General features: G+C 42.6%; 1 protein-coding gene across 3 annotated transcripts in view; it reads left to right on the top strand.

The window, feature by feature from the left end:
* EFCAB2 (EF-hand calcium binding domain 2) overlaps window positions 1–20,645 on the top strand; it is a 109,224-nt gene that overhangs the window by 53,888 nt on the left and 34,691 nt on the right. For 2 of the 3 annotated variants that reach the window (XR_006815637.1, XM_045983282.1), the window contains exon 2: window positions 977–1,061. Coding sequence is in view for 1 of the 3 variants with exons in the window: in XM_045983282.1 (XP_045839238.1) it covers window positions 977–1,061 (85 nt within the window). In the remaining 2 variants the exon portion in view is untranslated. Of the gene's footprint in view, window positions 1–973; window positions 1,062–20,645 lie in introns of those variants that run through there. The other variant, XM_045983284.1, reaches the window with a different exon arrangement.

The raw sequence follows: 20,645 nt of genomic DNA, 5'->3' as shown, positions 1-20,645 counted from the left end.
CCCCCCCACCCCTTTCTCAAGACCCCGCCCCCCCAGACTCTGTGTACCTTACCTGCTTTCTTTTTTCCAGCACCATTTGACTGACAGTGTATTTTTACCAAATATGTATAAGCTTATAGATCTCCCCCAATAAAAACAGCTCCGTGGAGGTAGGCATTTTTGCCTGTTTTGTTCCTTGCTATAATGTTAGCACTTAGAATAATGTCTAGCACCCAGTAGAGACTCAATAAATATTTATTGACTAAATGACTTTTTCGTTTCTTTTCTTTTTTTTTTTTTTAAGATTTTTATTTGACCAAGAGACACAGCAAGAGAGGAAACACAAGCAGGGGGAGTAGGAGAGGGAGAAGCAGGCTTCCCACTGAATGCGGAGCCCGATCCAGGGCTCGGACCTAGGGGATCATGAGCTGAGCCAAAGGCAGATGCTTAACTCCTGAGCTACCCAGGCGCCTCTTTGTAGTTGTTTCTCATAAGTAAAATCTTAGTCTCAAAACTAGTTTGAAAGCCTTTTGAGAGATTGTCTCGGGTTGCTTTTGCCTGCCTCCTACCCCCAAGGTCAGCCCTCCTTAAGTGCACAGGCAGGCACACCAGTGAGCCACAACCTATCCACAGAGCTGGATTCATTCTGCGCTTGGGCTGGGACTCTGTCCAGACTACTTGAGACAGAAGATAGGCTGTGTTGGAAAGCGTTCTGTGTCTTGATCCACGTGGTGGTCCCAGGACTATGGACACTGTGTACTCAAGAGCAGTGCGCCTCTGGTACTGTGTTGTGTGGGTCTGTGTGTGTCTCGTGCCTCGGGAAATGAATGCTCGTCCATTCCTCGCTATCCCAAGAGGAAGATGAGCGCGCTGCATGAGGCTAAGATTAGGAAAGAGTCCTGCACGCTCTTCCTCGTTGAGAATTTCTAGCGTAGTGGTTGAAATCTTTGTTTTTGCATTCAAAGGTAAACACTTTTTATTACTTTGTCTTTTGCAGATCTAGTCGTAGCAGAATATCACAGAAAAATCAAGGAGGCTTTTGAAGTGTTTGACCACGAGGCGAATAATACAGTGGATGTGAGGTTTGGCAATGTTTTCTTTGTCCTAATTCTAAATTATTGATGCAACTCATACAGTACATGAGGCCTCCTGTCTTTTTTTCAGTCCTTGGATTTATTATGCTTGCTATCTATCTATCTATCTATCTTTGATTTGAGAGAGTGTGGGGGGGCTTGTTGGGGGGGAGGTGTGGAGAGAGAGAATCTTCAAGCAGACTCCCTGCTGAGTGCAGTGCCCAACGTGGGGCTCGATCCCTCATCCCATGAGATCATGACCTGAGCCGAAACCAAGAGTTAGACTCTGAACCAATGGAGCCACCCAGGCACCCCACTTATTATGCTATTTAAATTTTTTATTTTCCGTGCTCTGTGAAAGGTCTTTCCTAACTATGCTTCAGATCAATCCCGTTTCTTATTCTTTATATTCTGGGAAAAGAATATCCAGATTGCCCACTTCAACCGCAGGCTGTCAGTTCTGAGGGGGAGGCGAACTCCGCCGGAGCATCAGTGCTAGAGACTTAGCTGGTGTTCAGTGAATAATGGTTGACTGAAGGAACAGAATTTGCTTTTAAAATAAATAAGTATAGGGCGCCTGGGTGGAGCAGTCTGTTGAGCCTCGGACTCTTGGTTTCAACTCAGGTTGTGATCTCAGGGTTGTGAGATCGAGCCCCGCTCTGGGCTCGGCACTTAGAGATTCTCTCCTTCTCCCTCTGCCCCTCCTGCTTGTGTGCTCTCTCTCCCTCTCTCTCTCTCAAATACATAAAAAAATCTTTAAAAAATAAAATAACTAAGATGTATTATCAAGCCGTGAATTAGAAAGATTAATAATGCTTAAACAATGATGTGCTCCCCAAGTAAAATGACAAAAAAGAACCCAAACAAAAGAACATGTGAGAGACAGCCATGAATACTGGTAGGTCAGGAGCAAAGAAGACGGAATGGTTTGAGACTAGAAAGAAAAAAAAAAAAAAAGGCAGAGGGAGACTCTCCAGGAGAACAAAGAAGTCGTAGGGTCCACACTGCACACGTCCCAGAGCGGCGGTGAAGCCATTCTTCCAGGAGAGCGAGCGCAATGGTCCCATCCAGCGGGCGCGCAGCCTCAGCACACAGCGGCCAGCCCGGCTGCGGGAAGGGACAGGGAAGGAGCGGCCGGAGGCTCATGAGCAGGTGCCCTCACTTCCAGGACTAGGCAAGGCTCCAAGCGCTTTAACCCGAGCTACGCCGGAGGAGCAGCCTGCGATGTTATTTTATTTGCGACAGATTGTCACTACACACGCTGTTTCCTTTCTTACATCGGGAGGCACGAGGTGTGGCTGCAGGAGAGGAGACGGAGCGGTGCAGTCCAGTTCATACTTTGTACTGGCGCCTTATGAAGCTGAGTTTTGTACCTCGTCTGTGTTTATGGGCCTTACACAGGGGGTGAGGCTGAGAATTACCTTCTAGAACCATCGCTGTAGTCAGCCCTGGATGAGCCTTGGCTCAGCTGTTGCCTCGGACATGTGTGGGTCACGTGCTGGGCTCCAGGTGCCCGGGCCACAGCGCAGGCTGCCTGAGTGACCCGGAGTGGGGGCATCCTAAGGAGGAGAATGACCGGGTTGGGCGGCGGTGGTGGTGATAGGGTCTGGGATGGGGTGGGGAGCCTGTGACATGCGTGACCGAATCCCTGGATGGCCTTTGCCGCAGACCGTTGCTGAAGCGGCAGATTGTCCTGGGGGCAGGGAGAGAGGGATTGTGCGAGAGGTCAGGGAGAGCCGGAGAGCTGTCGTGAGAGAGGAGGGAGCCGAGAAGGGAAGCCCGCATTTACTCACGGCTTGCTGGCCCGCAGAAGACCCGTCGCGGGGGGCAGGAGGCTCGTGTCCATGACCTCATCTTCGTCGTCTTATTTGTGTGCTAAGAGTTGACATCTCCAGTGTCTGGAAACATAGAAAAGGTTTGCTCAAGGTCCTATCAGGGTTTTAAAATTCTAGGTCTCTGCCTGCTCCCTCCTCACCCCTCTCCACCGCTCACCCTTCGCAGGAGGCCCCCCTGGACCTGTCTCCGGCCTTTGGGCCTCCTGACAGAAGCAGTGAGAAGAAAGCCTCCCAACTCTCTTAGAGCACTGATGCAGGTCTTTTTTGGGTCAAAGGGCTAATTTAGGAAAAACAGACATGCTTATGGGATGCATCTTTCTCCCATTCAAAATTTAAAAATTTTACTGCGACCCCAAGGGAAAGTATGTATTTTTACAGTGTAAATGGTCTACTTCATTATGTAAAGAAGGTTACAAAGAAAATTGGCATTATTTTTCTCACTCAACTATTAATGCTACGCATATTCGAATAGTAGCGAGAGGGATGGATGTAGCTTCCTAATTTTTATTCCTTTGTTAATTTGCATAGCGCTCTGAAGTTCATCACGAGTGTTCTCACGCAGCTGGCGTCATTACCACGCGCCCTGTATGGGACAGAGAAGCCAAGTGACTTGCCCAAGAGGGCGCAAGGGCTGAGCAGCAGAGGTGATGCTCAGAGTAGTTCCCTCTGTTGGGGCAGCTGCCTGGTGGCCCCAGACGAGACCCTGGGAACGCGGGGACGAATGAGATCTGGTCCTGCCTTCCCCACTGGCCGCTCCTTATTGTAAAAACAGCTAATCTAGCTAGAATTTATTTTGGCATGTGATTAAAAGTGAAAGTCTAAATATAGACTTTTTCCCCCTCCATAATGCTAAAGTTTATTTTATTTACATCATGAATTATTACACCTACTTTATAATATGCTGCATTTTCTATAACTGAATCTAACTTGAGCTATGTATTCTCATCTATGACTTTACCTTTGAGTCTTCTATTAGGTCAATCCAATCCTAATTGGTTTTTTTTTTAAGATTTTATTTATTTGACAGAGATCACAAGCAGGCAGAGAAGAAGGCAGAGAGAGAGGGAGAAGCAGGCTCCCTGCTGAGCAGAGAGCCTGATGCGGGGCTCGATCCCAGGACCCTGAGATCATGACCTGAGCCGAAGGCAGAGGCTTTAACCCACTGAGCCACCCAGGCGCCCCAATTCTAATTGTTATAACTTTAAAATGTGCTTTAATAGCTGATAGAACTGGGCTCTTTATTACTCTTCTTTTAAAATATTTTTAATTAATTGAAAAAAAACCCAAGACATGGAAATAACCCAGTTGTTCATCGACGGATGAATGGATTAAGAAGTTGTGATATACAGATACAGATATGTGTATCTCTATCACATAATGGATGTTACTCAGTCATAAAAATGAGGAAGTCCTGCTGTTCGTGACAACATGGTTCAGTCCTGAGGGATATGCTACGTGAAATAAATCAGAGAAAGACAAACACCCTGTGACTTCACGTATATGTGGAATCTAAACACAGACAATGAAAAACACGAACTCGGAAGAAGAGATCAGACTTGCGGTTACTCAGGTGCGGAGGGTGGGGAGGAGGACTTGGAGGAGGAATGGGAGGAGCCTGGTTGAAAGGTGCGAACATTCGGCTATGAGCCAAGAACTAGGGATGTTCTGTGAAACAGGAAGACTACAGCTAATGGTGCCGTATGGGCTCCAGGGAAGCTGGGAGGAAAGGAAATCCTAAGAGTTCTCAGCACGAGGAGATCTTTTCTTTCTTTTTTTATTTTGTGTGTGTGCGTGCGTGTGTGTGTGTGTAAGAAGATATGTCGGTTGAACCTGTTGTGGTCACCATGTCCCAACATCGATAAAGCAGACCATCATGCTGTATGCCTTCAACTTACGCAGCCATTGATACACGTCAATTTTTTCTTTTCTTTTTTTTATAAATGAATTTTTTTTTATATATTTTATTTATTTGACAGAGAGAGATCACAACTAGGCAGAGAGGCAGGCAGAGAGAGAGGAGGAAGCAGGCTCCCTGCGGAGCAGAGAGCCCGATGTGGGGCTCGATCCCAGGACCCTGGGACCATGACCCGAGCCGAAGGAAGAGGCTTTAACCCACTGAGCCACCCAGGTGCCCCTATTGTTATTTCTAAATGAAAATTTTAAATATTTAAAAAAGATTTCTAAGTGAATATTTTAAAATTTTTTGAGTTCTAATATGGCAAATACAGATAAATACAACTCACAGAAGGAAAGGCTTCCTGAAGATCTCTGTCATGTTGAAGACTGCAAGAGGAATTCCGAGACCCCGAAGTGTGAGAACCAGTGTGGTCAGTGGACATTTTTAAAGCTCTTAGAACAATATCAGCTCGGAAAACACTAACTTGGGATTTAAAACTTAGAACAAATTAGGTATTATTATTTGTAGTAGTATACTTTATATTCTTTAAACAATTTAGAGTTTGTTTTTCCTCTATTTTCTCTGGATCAGTAATTATACATAACAAACTTCTCATAAGAATTTTTTACTTAGGGGCGCCTGGATGGCTCAGTGGGTTAAAGCCTCTGCTTTCGGCTCAGGTCATGATCCCGGGGTCCTGGGATCGAGCCCCACATTGGGCTCTCTGCTCAGCGGGGAGCCTGCTTCCCCCTCACTCTCTGCCTGCCTCTCTGCCTTCTTGTGATCTTTCTCTGTCAAATAAATAAATAAAATCTTTTTTTTTAAAGAATTTTTTAACATATTTCTGTGCATTCTGTTTTGATCTTTTAATTTTTGAAGCAGTTAATTTTCCTTGTTGAATAGTGTTTGCAAGTTGGCATCTTGAAAATCATCGAGGCAGGTTTTTAAAAAATAACACTAACTGGGGGCATTTTAATGTTGCCTCATATAAAACCTAGAACATAATACATTTTGACTTACGTACATTTCCCTGCTCTGTGTTGAGATTTCAATCAGTAAGGCTGATTGAAAATGAAGTTTTTGAATAGATAATATATAGACCCAGGATAAGATCCTTAAGGTACAAAAAGTAGTGATGGATACATCTTTTCACCTCTAACTCATGGCTATCCAGTTCCTCTGTTTTCTTTTTAAGATTTTAGTTGTTTTATTTATTTATTTGAGAGAGAGAGCATGTGTACAAGTGGGGGGAAGGGATGAGGGGAAGGGAGAGGGACAAACAGACTCCATGCTGAGCGTGGAACCTGATGTGTGGCTCCCTCTCGGGACCCTGAGATCATGACCTGAGCTGAAACCAAGAACCAGACGCTTAACTGACTGAGCCACACAGGTGGCTATCCTCTTTTTAAAGGCAAGAGTTGTTAGAGGTTTTTTCCAGAGAAAGTCCATGCAAATACAAGTAAGTGTGTGTATGTGTGTTTTATTGTGGTAAGTATATACAACATAAAATTTAACATTTTAACTCTTTTTAAGTGTACAATTTCATGACTTTAAGTATATTGACTTTATTACCATCCATCTCCATATTTTTGCTGAAGTTGCTGTGTTGACAGTGTGTTCTCTTACTTCATTTTATGAGTGTGCCTGCTTCCCTACAATCTCTCAAACAAAGTTAGTTATCAACCTGTAGGATTTTTGCTAATGTGTTATGTGAAAAATAGAAACTCAGTGTTAATTTTCATTTCTCTAATTATGGACATCTTTCTGTATATCTACAAGTGATTTGTATTTCCTTTTGTTTGAACTGACAGTTCATGGCCTTTCCCATTTTTTTATTGAATTGTTTACCTTTTTATATATTAAAGATCTTAGCCATAGTGCGTGAAATGTATGCCATCTGTCTTTTGACTATTTTTACTTTCTGGTGTTCAGAAACTTTAAAAAAATGGTTAAATTACACACCATTTGAGTATGAAATTTGGCAACAAACAAAAGTCATCAGAGTGGTTTTAATAGAATAAATTTAAGTTAACCTGAATAAAGCTAGTATGGTAAAAAAGAAAAAAAAAAAGACCACAGTATTCCACAAAGAATGTCTCTAAAGTAAAGAAGTGAATTAATTTTTCCATGTAGCTGATGAATTTAATTTGAATGCCACTCAAATCTGAATCACAAAGCAATCTATTTTTTTGTAATGTATGTTCTTTCGTCTTTGACTCTTAATGATAAAAGTATACTAGAATTTGGTAGAGCCAGTTGCTGGCTCTATGATTGATTTTTTTTTTACCTTATTACAATATTATTGACTAATTCCCTATGCTGTTCTTTTCACTTGTTATTTATTTTATAGCTGGAAGTTGTACCTCTTAATCTTCTTTACCTATTTTATCCACCCTCTCTCCTCCTCCTTTCTGGCAGCCACCAGTCTGTTCCGTGTATTTAAGGGTCTGTCTGGTTTTTGTGTGTTTGCTCATTTCCTTTGCTTTTTAGATTCCATATATAAGTGAAATCATATGGTATTTGTCTTTCTCTGTCTGACTCATCTCACTTAGCATAATACCCTAGGGTCTATCCATCATGTTGCAAATGGAGAGATTTCATTCTTTTTACGGCAAAGAAATGTTCTGGTGTGTGTGTGTGTGTGTGTGTGTGTGTGTGTGTATCATATCTTCTCTGTCCATTCATCTGTGTTCATCTATTGATGGACACTTGGTTGCTTCCATATTTTGGCTGTCGTAAAAAATGCTGCAGTAAATATGGGGGTGCATCTATCTTTTTGAATTACTGTTTTGCTGTCTTTGGATAAATACCCCGTAGTGAAACTGCTGGAACATATGGCATTTCTATTTTTAATATTTTTGGGAGCCTCCATTATTGTTTTCCACGGGGGTTGCACCAATTTATATTCCTACCAACTCTGCATGAGGGTTCCCTTTTCTCTTCTTTTTTGCCCACACTTATTTTTTGTCTTTTGGGGACTAGCCATTCTGATTGGTGTGAGGTGGTATTTCATTGTGGTTTTGGTTTGCGTTTCCCTGAACACCGCTTCATGTGCATGTTGGCCATCTGGATGTCTTCCGGCGGGAAAAATGTCTAGTCAGGTCCTCGGCCCATTTTAATCAGAGTATCTGGGTTTCTTGTTTGTTTTATGTGTGTGTGTTCCATTGTATAAACTCTCTCTGTATTTTGGATATTAACCCCTTATTGGCTATATCTTCTGTCATTCGGTAGACTGCCTTTCTGTTTTTGTTGATGGTTTCCTTCACTGTGAAAAAGCTTTTTGTTTTGGTGTAGTTCCAAGAGTTTATTTTTGCTTTTGTTTCCCTTGCCAGAGGAGACCGATCTACAAAAATGTTGCTAAGGGCAATGTCCAAGAGATTACTGCCTCTGTTTTCTTCCGGGAAGAAAGGTTTAATGGTTTCAAATCTTACTTTTAGGTCTAATCCATTTTGAGGGGGGTTTTCTTGAGTGGGTGTAAGAAAGCGGTCCCATTTCATCTTTTTTTGCATGTAGCTGTCCAGTTTTCCCAATGCAATTTATTGAAAAGACTGTCTTTTCTCCATTGCATAGTCTTGCATCTCTATCCTCGTCTACTGATGCATGTGTTTGTTTTTGTGCCAGTACCATACTGTTTTGATTACTATGATAGGATTTTTATGTACCACCCTCCTTTTATTCATTTTGCTCATACCTGCTTCACTTACACCACAGGAGTGTCAATAGTAGCAAATGAAAAAACATGAAAGCATTTCGAAAAATATAGGAGGTCAGATCAAGTTATATATGTTTTTAACACTCCTTTCTCATCAACTCCGGAATGGACTAATCCTCAAGAATTTGGTGAACCAAGATGATGTAGGTCCGATCCTGGAATAAAAATGCTGGTCATCCCTTTTTCCCCAGCTACACCCGTTTGTGCCCTTGCTATGTTTCAGTGCCTTTGCAGAGTGGCGTGATTGGTATTCTAGACTATTCTATGTTTACTTTACTCTTGCCTCCACTATAGGAGATTTCCCCCAATATTTTCTAGTGATTTTCTTCATCTTTGGGCAAACTTTTTGCAGCCCAGCAGCCCTCGGTGTCCTGCTAGTGCAGTGGGTCTCTTTTCCAGGGCTTCCACCTCAACTCAGCATGAGTTTGAGGCACACAACACCCACTGTTCATCGTTTACGCTGATAAGGGGACTTGAGTTTCTTAAGCAGTTGGCAGGAACTCGGAGTGTATTAGGTCTTGTCTAAAATTCAGTAAGAAGTAGGTAGTAAGAACCTCTGTGATGGATTAGGGATCACTCTTCCAAAGAAGACTGGAGATACCATAAATATGATTTCTCCCTCTTCAGATTTAATGCTATGTTTGAAGATAAGTTAATAACGACCCTTCACAATATGTTTAATCAGGTAGTAAAAAACAGTTATTACCTGAGAAAGCTTGAGACTCAAAAGAGCTTTGAGAAACAGTGCAGGTCAATAGATCTGTATCTGTGCAATGGAAAAACTGTGTTAAAGAGGAATGGGATTGTTGGACCCATAGACCACTTTGTAGGGAATTAATTGTAAAAACCGAGGTCCCTTTATACATAGTTCACACATATGAGCAAAATGACTGATGAATTAGGCTAGAGGATAACTTGGATAAATTTCAAGAGCAACGATGAGTTAAAAATAATTACAGAAGGAAGCATGTGTTCTGATACAATATATATAAATTTTAAACCTACGAAATAATGGTGTCTTTTGTTTATGAATACAGTGACATGCATGGGAATGGTAAATATTATCCTCAGAATAATGGTGTCATCTGAAGACAGAGGGGGAATGGGTGGAGAGTGGGAAGTGGGACTTTAGCTGTTTTCTGCCGTGTTTTATTGTTCAGCAAAAAATCTGGAGCAAGTGTGGCAAAAGGGTAACACCAGTTAAATCTCAATATTGGACATATGGCCGTTATATTTTTTCTGTACTTTTTCTGTAATATTTCACAATTATTTGTAAAAATAAACATTTTTTCTCAAGAGTGGTTTATACCTTGTCTTTTCACCATCTCACTTTCCAGCTGCTTTGTGAAAAATAGGTTTGCTTATGGGGATCTGGGTGGCTCAGTCGCTTGAGAGTGTTGACCAATTCTTGATTTTGGCTCAGATCTTGTTCTCAGGGTCCAGGGATCAAGCACTGAGTTTGTGTGTGTGTGTTTGGTTGGGGGGGGGGGGTGTCCCTGCTCACCAGGGTGTCTGCTTGTCTCTCTCTCCCTCTGCCCCTCCCCCAGCCTGCCAGTACATATGGTCTCTCTCTCTCTCTAAAATAAATAAATCTTTAAAAAATTGGTTTGCTGGGGCGCCTGGGTGGCTCAGTGGGTTAAAGCCTCTGCCTCCGGCTCAGGTCATGATCCCAGGGTCCTAGGGATCGAGCCCCGCATCGGGCTCTCTGCTCAGCAGGGAGCCTGCTTCCTCCTCTCTCTCTCTCTCTCTCTCTGCCTACTTGCGATCTCTCTCTGTCAAATAAATAAATAAAATCTTTAAAAAAAAATTGGTTTGCTTATAAAAACCCTTTTGATGAACTGTAATTATAACTGTTTAAATAATCTCTTAAAGTTAAAAAAATCATCCCAAATCCTACCTCCTGAAAGGACAGTTGTTCGTGTTAGACAAGTGTAGCTCTAGATGTTTTTCTTACCCATGTGTAATAAGGTACATGGCTAGAAGGGTGGGGAGTTGATACAAATGGAAGGAGGAGGAATGGGAAGACAGGAAAAAAGAAAACGTATGGAAGAAAAAAATCTAGACTATAATCTCCCTGAGGGAGGACCTTCTGTCTGTTTTGCTCTCGGCTGTATTTTAGCACCTAGGACAGTTGTTTGCTGCATAGTAGGTCCACAGGATACATACATTTATTAAATGCATGAAAGAGGAGACTATCCTATAGAAATAAGATCACAATAGCCATTCTTTAAAAAAAATAAAAAGTATTAGTTTAATTTTATTTGAATTAACAAAAGAAAAAAATAAATTTAAATTGAAGAAATTGTGAAATCTCAAAGGTTTCCTGGTCATGAGCAACATTATTTTAAATTCAGAGAAGATAATGAGGAAAACATTAAGAATTTGTAAAATGAAAAATTTTATCATTTGTAAGGTGAAAAATACAATTTTTAGGGGTGTCTGGGTGGCTCAGTTGTTTGAGTGGCTGACTCTTTTTTTTTTTAAGATTTTATTTATTTATTTGACAGACAGAGATCACAAGTAGGCAGAGAGGCAGGCAGAGAGAGAGAGAGGAGGAAGCAGGCTGTCTGCAGAGCAGAGAGCCCAATGTGGGGCTCGATCCCAGAATCCTGGGATCATGACCTGAGCCGAAGGCAGAGGCTTTAACCCACTGAGCCACCCAGGCGCCCCGAGTGGCTGACTCTTAATTTTTGGCTCAGGGCATGATATCAGGGTCCTGGGATCGAGCCCCACCTGGAGCTCTGTGCTCAGCAAGAAGTCTGCTTCGGGATTCTCTCTCTCCCCCGCTGTCCCTTCCCTGCTTGCTCGTTCTCTCTGTCTCTCAAAATAAGTAAATCTTTAAAAAAACAAAATTTTTTACATAGATAATATATTTACATGGTTAAAAATTCAAAGAGAACCAAGTACAGAGAAAACTCTAACTCCCTTCCACCAGCCACTCAGGACCCCTCCAAAGTACTCGTTACTCAAGTACTAATCCCTAGGGACCACGCCAGAAATGTTCTGTGTGTACACACACCTTATTTTCTTACCGCACCCTTATATTTTTCCTCAAAGGGTTGCCTGCTTTCATTGTATGGTACTGCTCCCTTGGGATGGGATCAAGCCCGTGCTGAAGTTCATTTTAATGACGTCTCAGTAGTGTTCCGGAGTCCAGAATGGATGTAGCTTTCCAGATTATTCTTTTTTTCCTCCAGTTTATTCTTGGTCTGTGTGCATAAATGTGCTAAGTTTTAGTGTATTGGAGGGCATCAGAAAGCCCCGTAAACCATAGCCCGGGCTTTATAAACGGGAGCCGAATAGGATACACGCGACAGACAAATAACTCTTGGAGTTTGACTACCCTGTTGGGACACTTAACTTGCTGTGTGATAAAGAGGATGTTTTCTGTATTTAATAGCTTTGGAGGCTGACTCACTTGAGTCTGGATTATAGCTATCTATCTGTTGTGTTCACCGTATTGTCTGGATCAGGGCGAATTTTGGTGTATGGCCGTGAACATCGGGAGCCAGAGGCTGGGGACTGGTGGTCTCAGAGTGTACTTCCTGGGGCCTCTGGTTGTGTACCCTCTGTGACTTCTGGGTTCATATTCCCGCAGCCTCGACCTGGTCTCCTTAACATAGGAAATACAATATAATGAAAATAAAAATAATGACAGAGCAGCACGCTAATGATACAGAGTCATAGGCTTTCTGGTGTCAGCCCACGGAGAGAGATCATATTTGATTAAGTCTCCATCTCCGCTTAAAACAGCTGTGCCCAGGGAAGCAGGTCAAACGGTACAAAGCAGCACAACCTGTACGTTAGGGAACTCTCACAAGGATTGCTCTCTATCTGGTACAGTTACCCCCAAATCCTGATGAGGACGTATTAGGCCGTTTCAACCCAATATCTAGGCCAATAGTGCTACTAAGTCTCCTCGTCCCTGGCATGCTAGTGATTCACGCCACGGGGGTTGACTGTGGTAGATATTGGGTAGTCTCATTTTATTACTCTTCCTGAGTGTATAGCTAAGCTCAAATTCGCGCACTCCCTTGAAGATAGAGGGAGGCTGGGAAGTAGGGTTTAGCTAGAGTTCTGGCTGGTGGAATGTAGGTGGCAGTGATGCGTGACACTTTTAGACCTGATGCTTAAAAACCTATCATGTGTAGTCCTCCGTGTTTTCTCTCCTTCCGGCTGGATGCATACAAGCCGAGTGACGCTGGAAGCCATGTGTTGAAATTGATGGAACCACGAGATGGAAAGAGCTGACTCCCTGAATGAGTCTTTGGAGCAAAGCCATTCTTCGATCAGGAAGACTCATTTTGGATTTAAAAGAAGTCACTTCCGTAAGTGTAGTAAGCCACTGGATGCTGGCGTTTGTTTAGTGGTGTTCGTTATCCTCGCAGAGTGGCGTTATTGAAATTTCTCCTCTGGAACCCAAGGAAGGATTTGGGGACCCCAGATATCTAACAGGCTATTCCTAGGTTGTGGCTCGTTGAAGAGGGCTGATGGGGACTGGGGGAAACAGCCATCATTGTTTGCTACTCCTGTCAAGCATGATGTAAAAAATGCCTCCCTTTATGACTTACCCTACAAACCACAAGCTATGGAGAGCAGATATATTTGGTTGCACAAAAAAGCCTGGGAGTTGTTTGAAATAGCCCCAGATCTCCTTGGGGGGCAGTGAGGAGGGCAGTAGAGGTTAGTAACCAGTGGTTCGTGTCGTACACAGTGCAAGGGACTCTGTCCCGACCACAGTTCATCGTAGCCATGGAATCCAACGTCCTACAAGTTGTACACGGAAGGAGCGGCAGAAACCTCATCCATTTCATCTATAGATATGGCCAGATGTCTAAATCTGGTCTTTTCCCTGGAGGAGATGAGAAAGACAGGACTGTTCTGGATGCTATTCGAGTGGTTGTGAAAGGGAGATTCGGTTACGGGAGCAGGGTCCCAAGGAGCATGGAAATTCATTAGTTAGGTCTTTGAGGGACTCTGAAACCAGTGTTTGGAAGTGTCACTGCGTAATGCCATGATGAAACCAGGCCAGAAGCCAGGCTGCACATGTGTAATTCAAGTCGGCTTTTGGTTAACTTAAAGGCCTGGTATCTACACCAGCTCCTAACCCAGAGTTGCCTTCTGTTTCATTTTCTAAATTACTGAGATGTGACACTCAAATGTCTGGTTGTTGTTGTTGTTGTTGCTGTTTCTTCCCTGAAAACTACCGGTGCATTTTGTAATGGTTTCCCACCTTTTCACTGAGAGCTCATTTTGGCCATCTTTCCTTTGCTCACCCAACTCTGGAAGTATTTTCGTTTTTCGCTAAGAGCTTCTTTCTCTTGCATCTCCTGAGTTACAAGCGTATTGAAGACAAATGTATTGAATGTTTGGGTTCATTGTTGTGCACAACATGATCTTTTTCTATATTCAAAGCCAATGATATTAGCAGAGGCTATGTTACTCCTTTGCGTTGTTATTGGAAATGAGTGTGTAAAGGTGAGTGGGGCTGTGCAGGGAATGGTCTTTTTTGTGCCCTGCGAAGCCCGGATGCTGTTACCTACGCAGACAGCAGAAATCCTCAACGCAGAGAAGTAACTAACCGATTTGGGCTTTTAGAAAGAAAATGTAACTCTGGGAGGGTAGGTAGGTTGACACGTAGACCAGAGCAGTGGTTTCCAGTTCTGAGGGCACACTAGAATCACCCGGGACCTTCTAAGAAAAAGCCCCCCACCGAGAGACATGAGCAAAGACTTGGACGGGGACTCCAGCAAGCTCCAGTGACATGAAATCTTTTAGTAGCAGCTACAGACAAGGATACGGGGCAAGAGGGATTCCCATGCTCTGCTCAAAGGAATCTTAATTAGAGGTTGGGGAAAAAATTGGCTAACAGTGTGTGTGTGTGTGTGTGGCCTTACAGAGCTGCCCCATCACCCAGAGGTCCCAAGACTGCACACAGGAGAGCAGAGGACTGTAGCTCTCCGAGCCCTGAGAGCTCTCCATCCCAAGGAGACCCAGCGGCTCTCCCGAACCCCTGGCCTAACGCAAACCAGAAACAGGAAGTCTGCACAGGGGCAGGCCTGGATAGTGTGAGTGCCTAGCCATGCGCTCACAAGTGAGTCAGCTTCTCTCGGCATTCACCCCATCTCTGTATTGTGCTGAGTCCTCCTCTCCCTGAGGCAGTGAGTGTGGAATGCGCTGGCCACCTTGGCTGGGGGGGAAAAGGTACCCTGAATTGGATGGAAAGGTTTTCATCATCATTGCAAAATAATCCCACTACATACATGTCTTTCAAGTAAAACAAAAAAACTCCGACCCAGTAAAACCCCTGGCTAATGCTCTGTCATTGTCTTTCTCTTCACAGCTAGGAATCTCAGTTCAAAGAAGAGTTTGTTTTGATTGAGAACCTTCCCTCTGTTCATTCTTCATGTGCAATCGGTACTTTGACTTCTACCTCCAACCCCATTCCCATTCAAACTGTGGTCTCCTGAGGTCACCAGTTGTCTCGTCCCTTGTCTTCCCTGAGTTCACCTGCTGCTTCCATCCAACATCTCCAGTTCTTCCTTCTCGGCTCCTTTTGGGGACACCTGGGCCTCTAGATGACAAATTCATGTCCCCAGAGGTTCATCCCCATCCCTCTTTTCACTTTATACCCTTTCCTGGGAAATCTCATCCACATCCACATCCGGAGCTCAATCTGGAAAAAAAAAAATTTAAGAATCTAGAACAACTCTTAGGTCAAAGGGGAAATTTTAGGACAATGAAATTGAAAACTTCCGGAAAGTAACCGTAATGGAAATGAGATGTGGAAAAGGAAATGGCATTGGAGTCCATGAGCTACAACCAAATCAAAACCCATGAATGCCTTTATCAAGCAAAACAAGAGTATAAGAAGATGAACAGAATATTCAGTTCAAAAAGCTAGGGGAGAAGAATGAGCTGAGAGAAAGCAGAAGAGAGGGATTGGTGAAGATAAAAGCATAATGACCCCAGGAAACAGTAGGAACTAATAAATAAAATGAAAGGCTTGTTCCTTGTGAAAGGTTAAAAAAAAGAAAAGTCACTGGCATTTTTTGTTTCTTTGAGAAAAGCACAAAAAGTCACCAATGACTGGGGTGAAATAACAGTCAAAACAGAGAAAATTTAAACATATCATGAGAGTCGTTTGTACAACTCTGTGCAAGCAAATTTGAAAATCTAGCTGTAAAGGGCAGCTTTCTAGGATATAGTTTGTCAAAACTCATATACATGGATTGGAACACTTATTACTGGTAAGCTGGCAATACTCCCCAGATCAACAGATTCCGCATAATCCCTATCAAAATCCCAGCTGCCTTTTAAATTTTTTAAGATTTTATTTATTTATTTGACAGACAGAGATCACAAGTAGGCAGAGAGACAGGCAGAGAGAGGGGGGAAGTAGGCTCCCCACTGAGCAGAGAGCCTGATGCTGGGCTCGATCCCAGGACCCTGAGATCATGACCCAAGCCTAAGGTAGAGGCTTAACCCGCTGAGCCCTCAGGTGCCCCTAAATTTTTTTTCAGTAATCGGCAAGCTGATCCTAAAATTTGTACAGAATTGCAAGGGACCTAGAATAGCCACAAACATTCTCAAAAAGGAACAAAGTCAAATTCACACTTCCCAGTTTCAGTATTTAAACAAAGCTATAGCTGGGGCGCCTAGGGGCCTCAGTGGTTGAGCCTCTGCCTTTGGCTCAGGTCATAATCCCAGGGTTCTGGGATGGAGCCCCGCATCGGGCTCACTGCTCAATGGGAAACCTGCTTCTCCCTCTCCAGCTCCCCCTGTTTGTGTTCCTTCTCTTGCTATCTCTCGCTGTCAAATAAATAAAATCTTAAAAAAAAACAAAACTCTAGAAATAAATAAATAAGTAAAGCTAGGGTAATCAAGACTCTGGGATGCCGGCACAACGGCATGAGGCTGCCCACGTGCTTCAGTGCAACAGAGTTGAGAGTTTGGAAATAAACCTCTACATTTACAGTCAACTGATCTCCAACAAAGTTGGCAAGTCAATTCAATGGAGAAAGAATAGTCTTTTCACCGAATGGTGCTAGGACAGCTGGGTATATCCAAGCAAGTACATGAAGTTGGTCACCTGCTACATACCATATGCAAAAATTATCTCAAAGTAGATAAGAGATTGCACATAGGACCTAAAACTATAAAACTCTACGAGAACACCCGGGTGTAAGTCTTTGTGCCCAAAGAGCAGGCAGTGGTTTCTTAAATATGACACCTAAAGCAGAGGTCATCAAAGGAGAAAAACAGATAGATTGGACTAAATCAAAATTAAAAACTCATTTTTTTACCGCAAAGAAAATAAAAAGTCAGAAGGGGAAAAAACATTTGCAAATCATGTATCAGCATTCAGAATTTACAGAGAGCTCTTAATAAGTCAGTAATAAAAATACAAATAGCCCAATTAGAAAGTGGGTAAAGGATTTGAATAGACATTTCTCCAAAGAACATATTTCATGGCCAACATGCACATGAAAATATGCCAAACATCGTTAGTTGTTAGGGGAACACAAATCAAAACCATAAAGAAATACTACTTCAGATCCTCTAGAGTGGCTATAATTTTTTTTAATGTAAAATAAAAAATGTTAGTGAGGACGTGGAGAAATTAGAGCCCTCATGTGCTGCTGGTGGGAATGTAAAGCAGCCCATTTCAGAAACAGTTTTGTAGTTCCCCAAGAAATTAAACAAAACATAGAGTTACTCTGTGACCCAGAAATTTCATTCCTAGGCAGGTACCCAAGAGAAATGAAAATTATGTTCACACAAAAACTTGCACGTGAATGTTCATAGCAACATTATTCCTAATAGCCCAAAAGGAGAAACTCAAGTGTCCATCCACTGATGAATGAATAAACAGAATGTGGTGTATCTATACACTGGAATGTTCTTCAGCAAAGGGGAATGAAAGAACTGTGCAACAAGGAGCGTGAACCCGGGAGACATTATGCCAAGTGGAAGACGCCAGACACAGAAGGCCATGGTGGTATGACACTTGGGGGACGTGTCCACAGTCGGCATCCAAGGAGGGGGCAGTAGTTAGTGACCCCACGGAGGTGAGGGGAGGCCGAACGAGAAGGGACTAACGGGTCTAGGATCCTTTCTGGGGTGACGGAACTGTTCTAGGATTAGGTCGTGGTAGTGGCTGCTTACCATTGTGAGTTTCCTAAAAACCACTGAGTTATACACTTAAAAAAAGCTAATTGACAAAAAAATAAAGCAAAACAAATGAACAAAAACTGGATCCCCGTGAAGATAAAAAAATCTAAACATGCTCACTTCGACGGAATCGATAAGGAAGTTTTCAAACAGCTCTCTCACTGAAAGCCTTCCATCCAGATGCTTTCATAGGAGAATTCTGTCAAATCGGAAAAAAACTTTTGTACCAAGTTCTTCTCGAAAATAAGAAATGAAGGCAAACTTCTAAATTCTTTTTCGGAGATAACTATAATACAGATAACAATAACTTAAGTTAAAATATCCTCCAGAATGGGGCGCCTGGGTGGCTCAGTGGGTTAAAGCCTCTGCCTTCGGCTCAGGTCATGATCCCAGGGTCCTGGGATCGAGCCCCGCATTGGGCTCTGCTCAGCAGGGAGCCTGCTTCCTCCTCTCTCTCTGTCTGCCTCTTCACCTACTTGTGGTATCTCTCGCTGTCAAATAAATAAACTCTTTAAAAAAAAACAAGAAAAATTATTAAAAAATCCTCCAGAACAATCTTATTTTATGAATAGATTATAAGTGATTAGATATAATTCATTATTATGAATAGATTATAAGTGATTAGATTAGATTAGATTTACTTATGAATAGATTATAAGTGAAATGCCAGCAACAAAATGCTGGATCGTATTAAAGCAAAATGGGATTTATTCCAGGAGTGAAAGAATAGTGCTATGCTGGGAGGTGCATTATATATTTAATTATATTCATAGGTCTGAGAGGAAATATCATAGGATCATCTCTATATACACTCAAGAGGCATTCGGCGGAATTCAACACACATTCCTAATTTTAAAGACTCAATACGCCGGATTCTGCAGAGAAACAGAAGCAATTGGATTTGTCTGTATCATCTATACTTATATCTGTGTCTGCATCTGTATCTATATATTTATACAGAGAGGGGATAAATAATATTATAGGGATCGGCTCACACAATTATGGAGGCTAAGAAGTCCCATGACTACTGTGTGCAAGCTGGAGAACCAGGAGAGCCATTGATGTAATTCAGTCTGAGTCTGAAAGCCAGAGGATCAGGGAAGCCGATGGTGTAAGTCTGAGTCCAAAAGCCAGAGACGCAGGAGCACCGATGTCCAAGGGCAGGAGAAGGTGGGTATCTCGGTTCAAGCAAAGACAGCAAATCTGCCCTTCTTCCACTCCTTTTTTCCTGCTCGGGCCTCCACCGGATTGGATGATGCCCACCTGCATGGGTGAGGGCAGTCTTCTTAGTCTACCATTCAAATGCTAATCGTTTCTGGAGACAGCCTCACAGACACACTCAGAAATGATATTTTACCAGCTGTAAGGGCATCCCTGAAGCCCAAACAAACTGACATATAAAATTAACCATCACACTCAATAAAGTAGATCTGAAAATATGTATATCTTCGCATGAAATATGTGTATCTCAGCCTAAAATCCAATTTCTTTCTTAATGAGGAAGGACAGTCAACATTTCTGTTAAAATCAGGAACAAAACGAGAATATCCATATTTGCCATTATTATTTAGAATTTTTTTTTAATATTTTTTATTTATTTGACAGAGAGAGATCACAAGTAGGCAGAGAGGCAGGCAGAGAGAGAGGAGGAAGCAGTCTCCCTGCGGAGCAGAGAGCCCGATGCGGGGCTCGATCCCAGGACCCTGAGATCATGACCTGAGCCAAAGGCAGAGGCTTTAACCCGAGCCACCCAGGCACCCCTTATTTAGAATTTTTTTAAGTAGACTCCATGTTCAGCATGGGCCCAACACGAGGTTTGAACTCACAACCCCGAGGGCAAGACCTGAGCTGAGATCAAGAGTGGGACATTTAACTGACTGAGCCCCCCAGGCCCCCAAAATTTAGTATTAGAGGTTTTAGCTAACACAATTAGACAGTCATACTGGAGGCATAAATATTGGGCATGACATTGTGAAGGTAGAAAAGACAGAAGAGAGAAGGACAACTAGATCTATTTGCAGATATGAAATCATGAAATCTCTAGAAAACCCAAGAGACCCAGTGGAAAAATTACCTCAGGGAAAAAAAAAGTCCAATAAAGTAGTAGGAAATAAAACTAATACACAGAAATCAAGAGCCTTCAACTATATAATGAGCAGTCAGGTGATAGAAAACAGAAGAAAAGACCCATCTATAAGCTAAAATGTATAGACAGAAATATAACAAAGAATTTACAAATGCTAGCTTAGGGAAACCTGAAAGATACAAAAATAGAGTTGAACAAATGGAAAGACATACCACGTTTGTTGGAAAGGAAGACTTGAACTCATAAAGATGTCAAGTAATCCTAAATCAACTTACAAACTCAACACAGTCACAGTTAAAATACCAGAAGATCTTTCCTGGAGCTACACAAGTGAATTTCATGTTCATATAAAAATAAAAAAGCAAGAATAGCCAGGAAATTGCTGATGAAGAAGAGAAAGGAGGTTAGTTTAGCTTTATTTGATAGTAAAACATTATAGATCCTTTACAATGAAGAGCGTATGGCATAAAAGACAATGATATAGAACAGAAAATCCAGAAATACCCCAAGTGCATATGGAGAGTCCACTTACTTTAAAACGGGGAAGAAGTCAGGTGTCAGACTCTTGGTTTTGGCTCAGGTTGTGATCTCAGGGCTGTGAGATCAAGCCTCACGTTGGGTTCTGGGCTCGGTGCTCACCACAGAGTCTCAGATTCTCTTTTCCTCTGCCCCTCCCCCATGTGCTCTGTCTCTCTCTCTCAAATAAATAAATCTTTTAAAATACATATATAGGGGGCGCCTGGGTGGCTTAGTGGGTTAAAGCCTCTGCCTTCGGCTCAGGTCATGATCCCAGGGTCCTGGGATCGAGCCTCACATCAGGCTCTCTGCTCAGCAGGGAGCCTGCTTCCTCCTCTCTCTCTCTCTCTTGCCTGCCTCTCTGCCTACTTAC

This window comes from Meles meles, chromosome 17 (genome assembly GCF_922984935.1).
Source record: "Meles meles chromosome 17, mMelMel3.1 paternal haplotype, whole genome shotgun sequence".
Classification (NCBI taxonomy): Eukaryota; Metazoa; Chordata; class Mammalia; order Carnivora; family Mustelidae; genus Meles; species Meles meles.
This window is presented reverse-complemented; position numbering and strand designations above follow the sequence as displayed.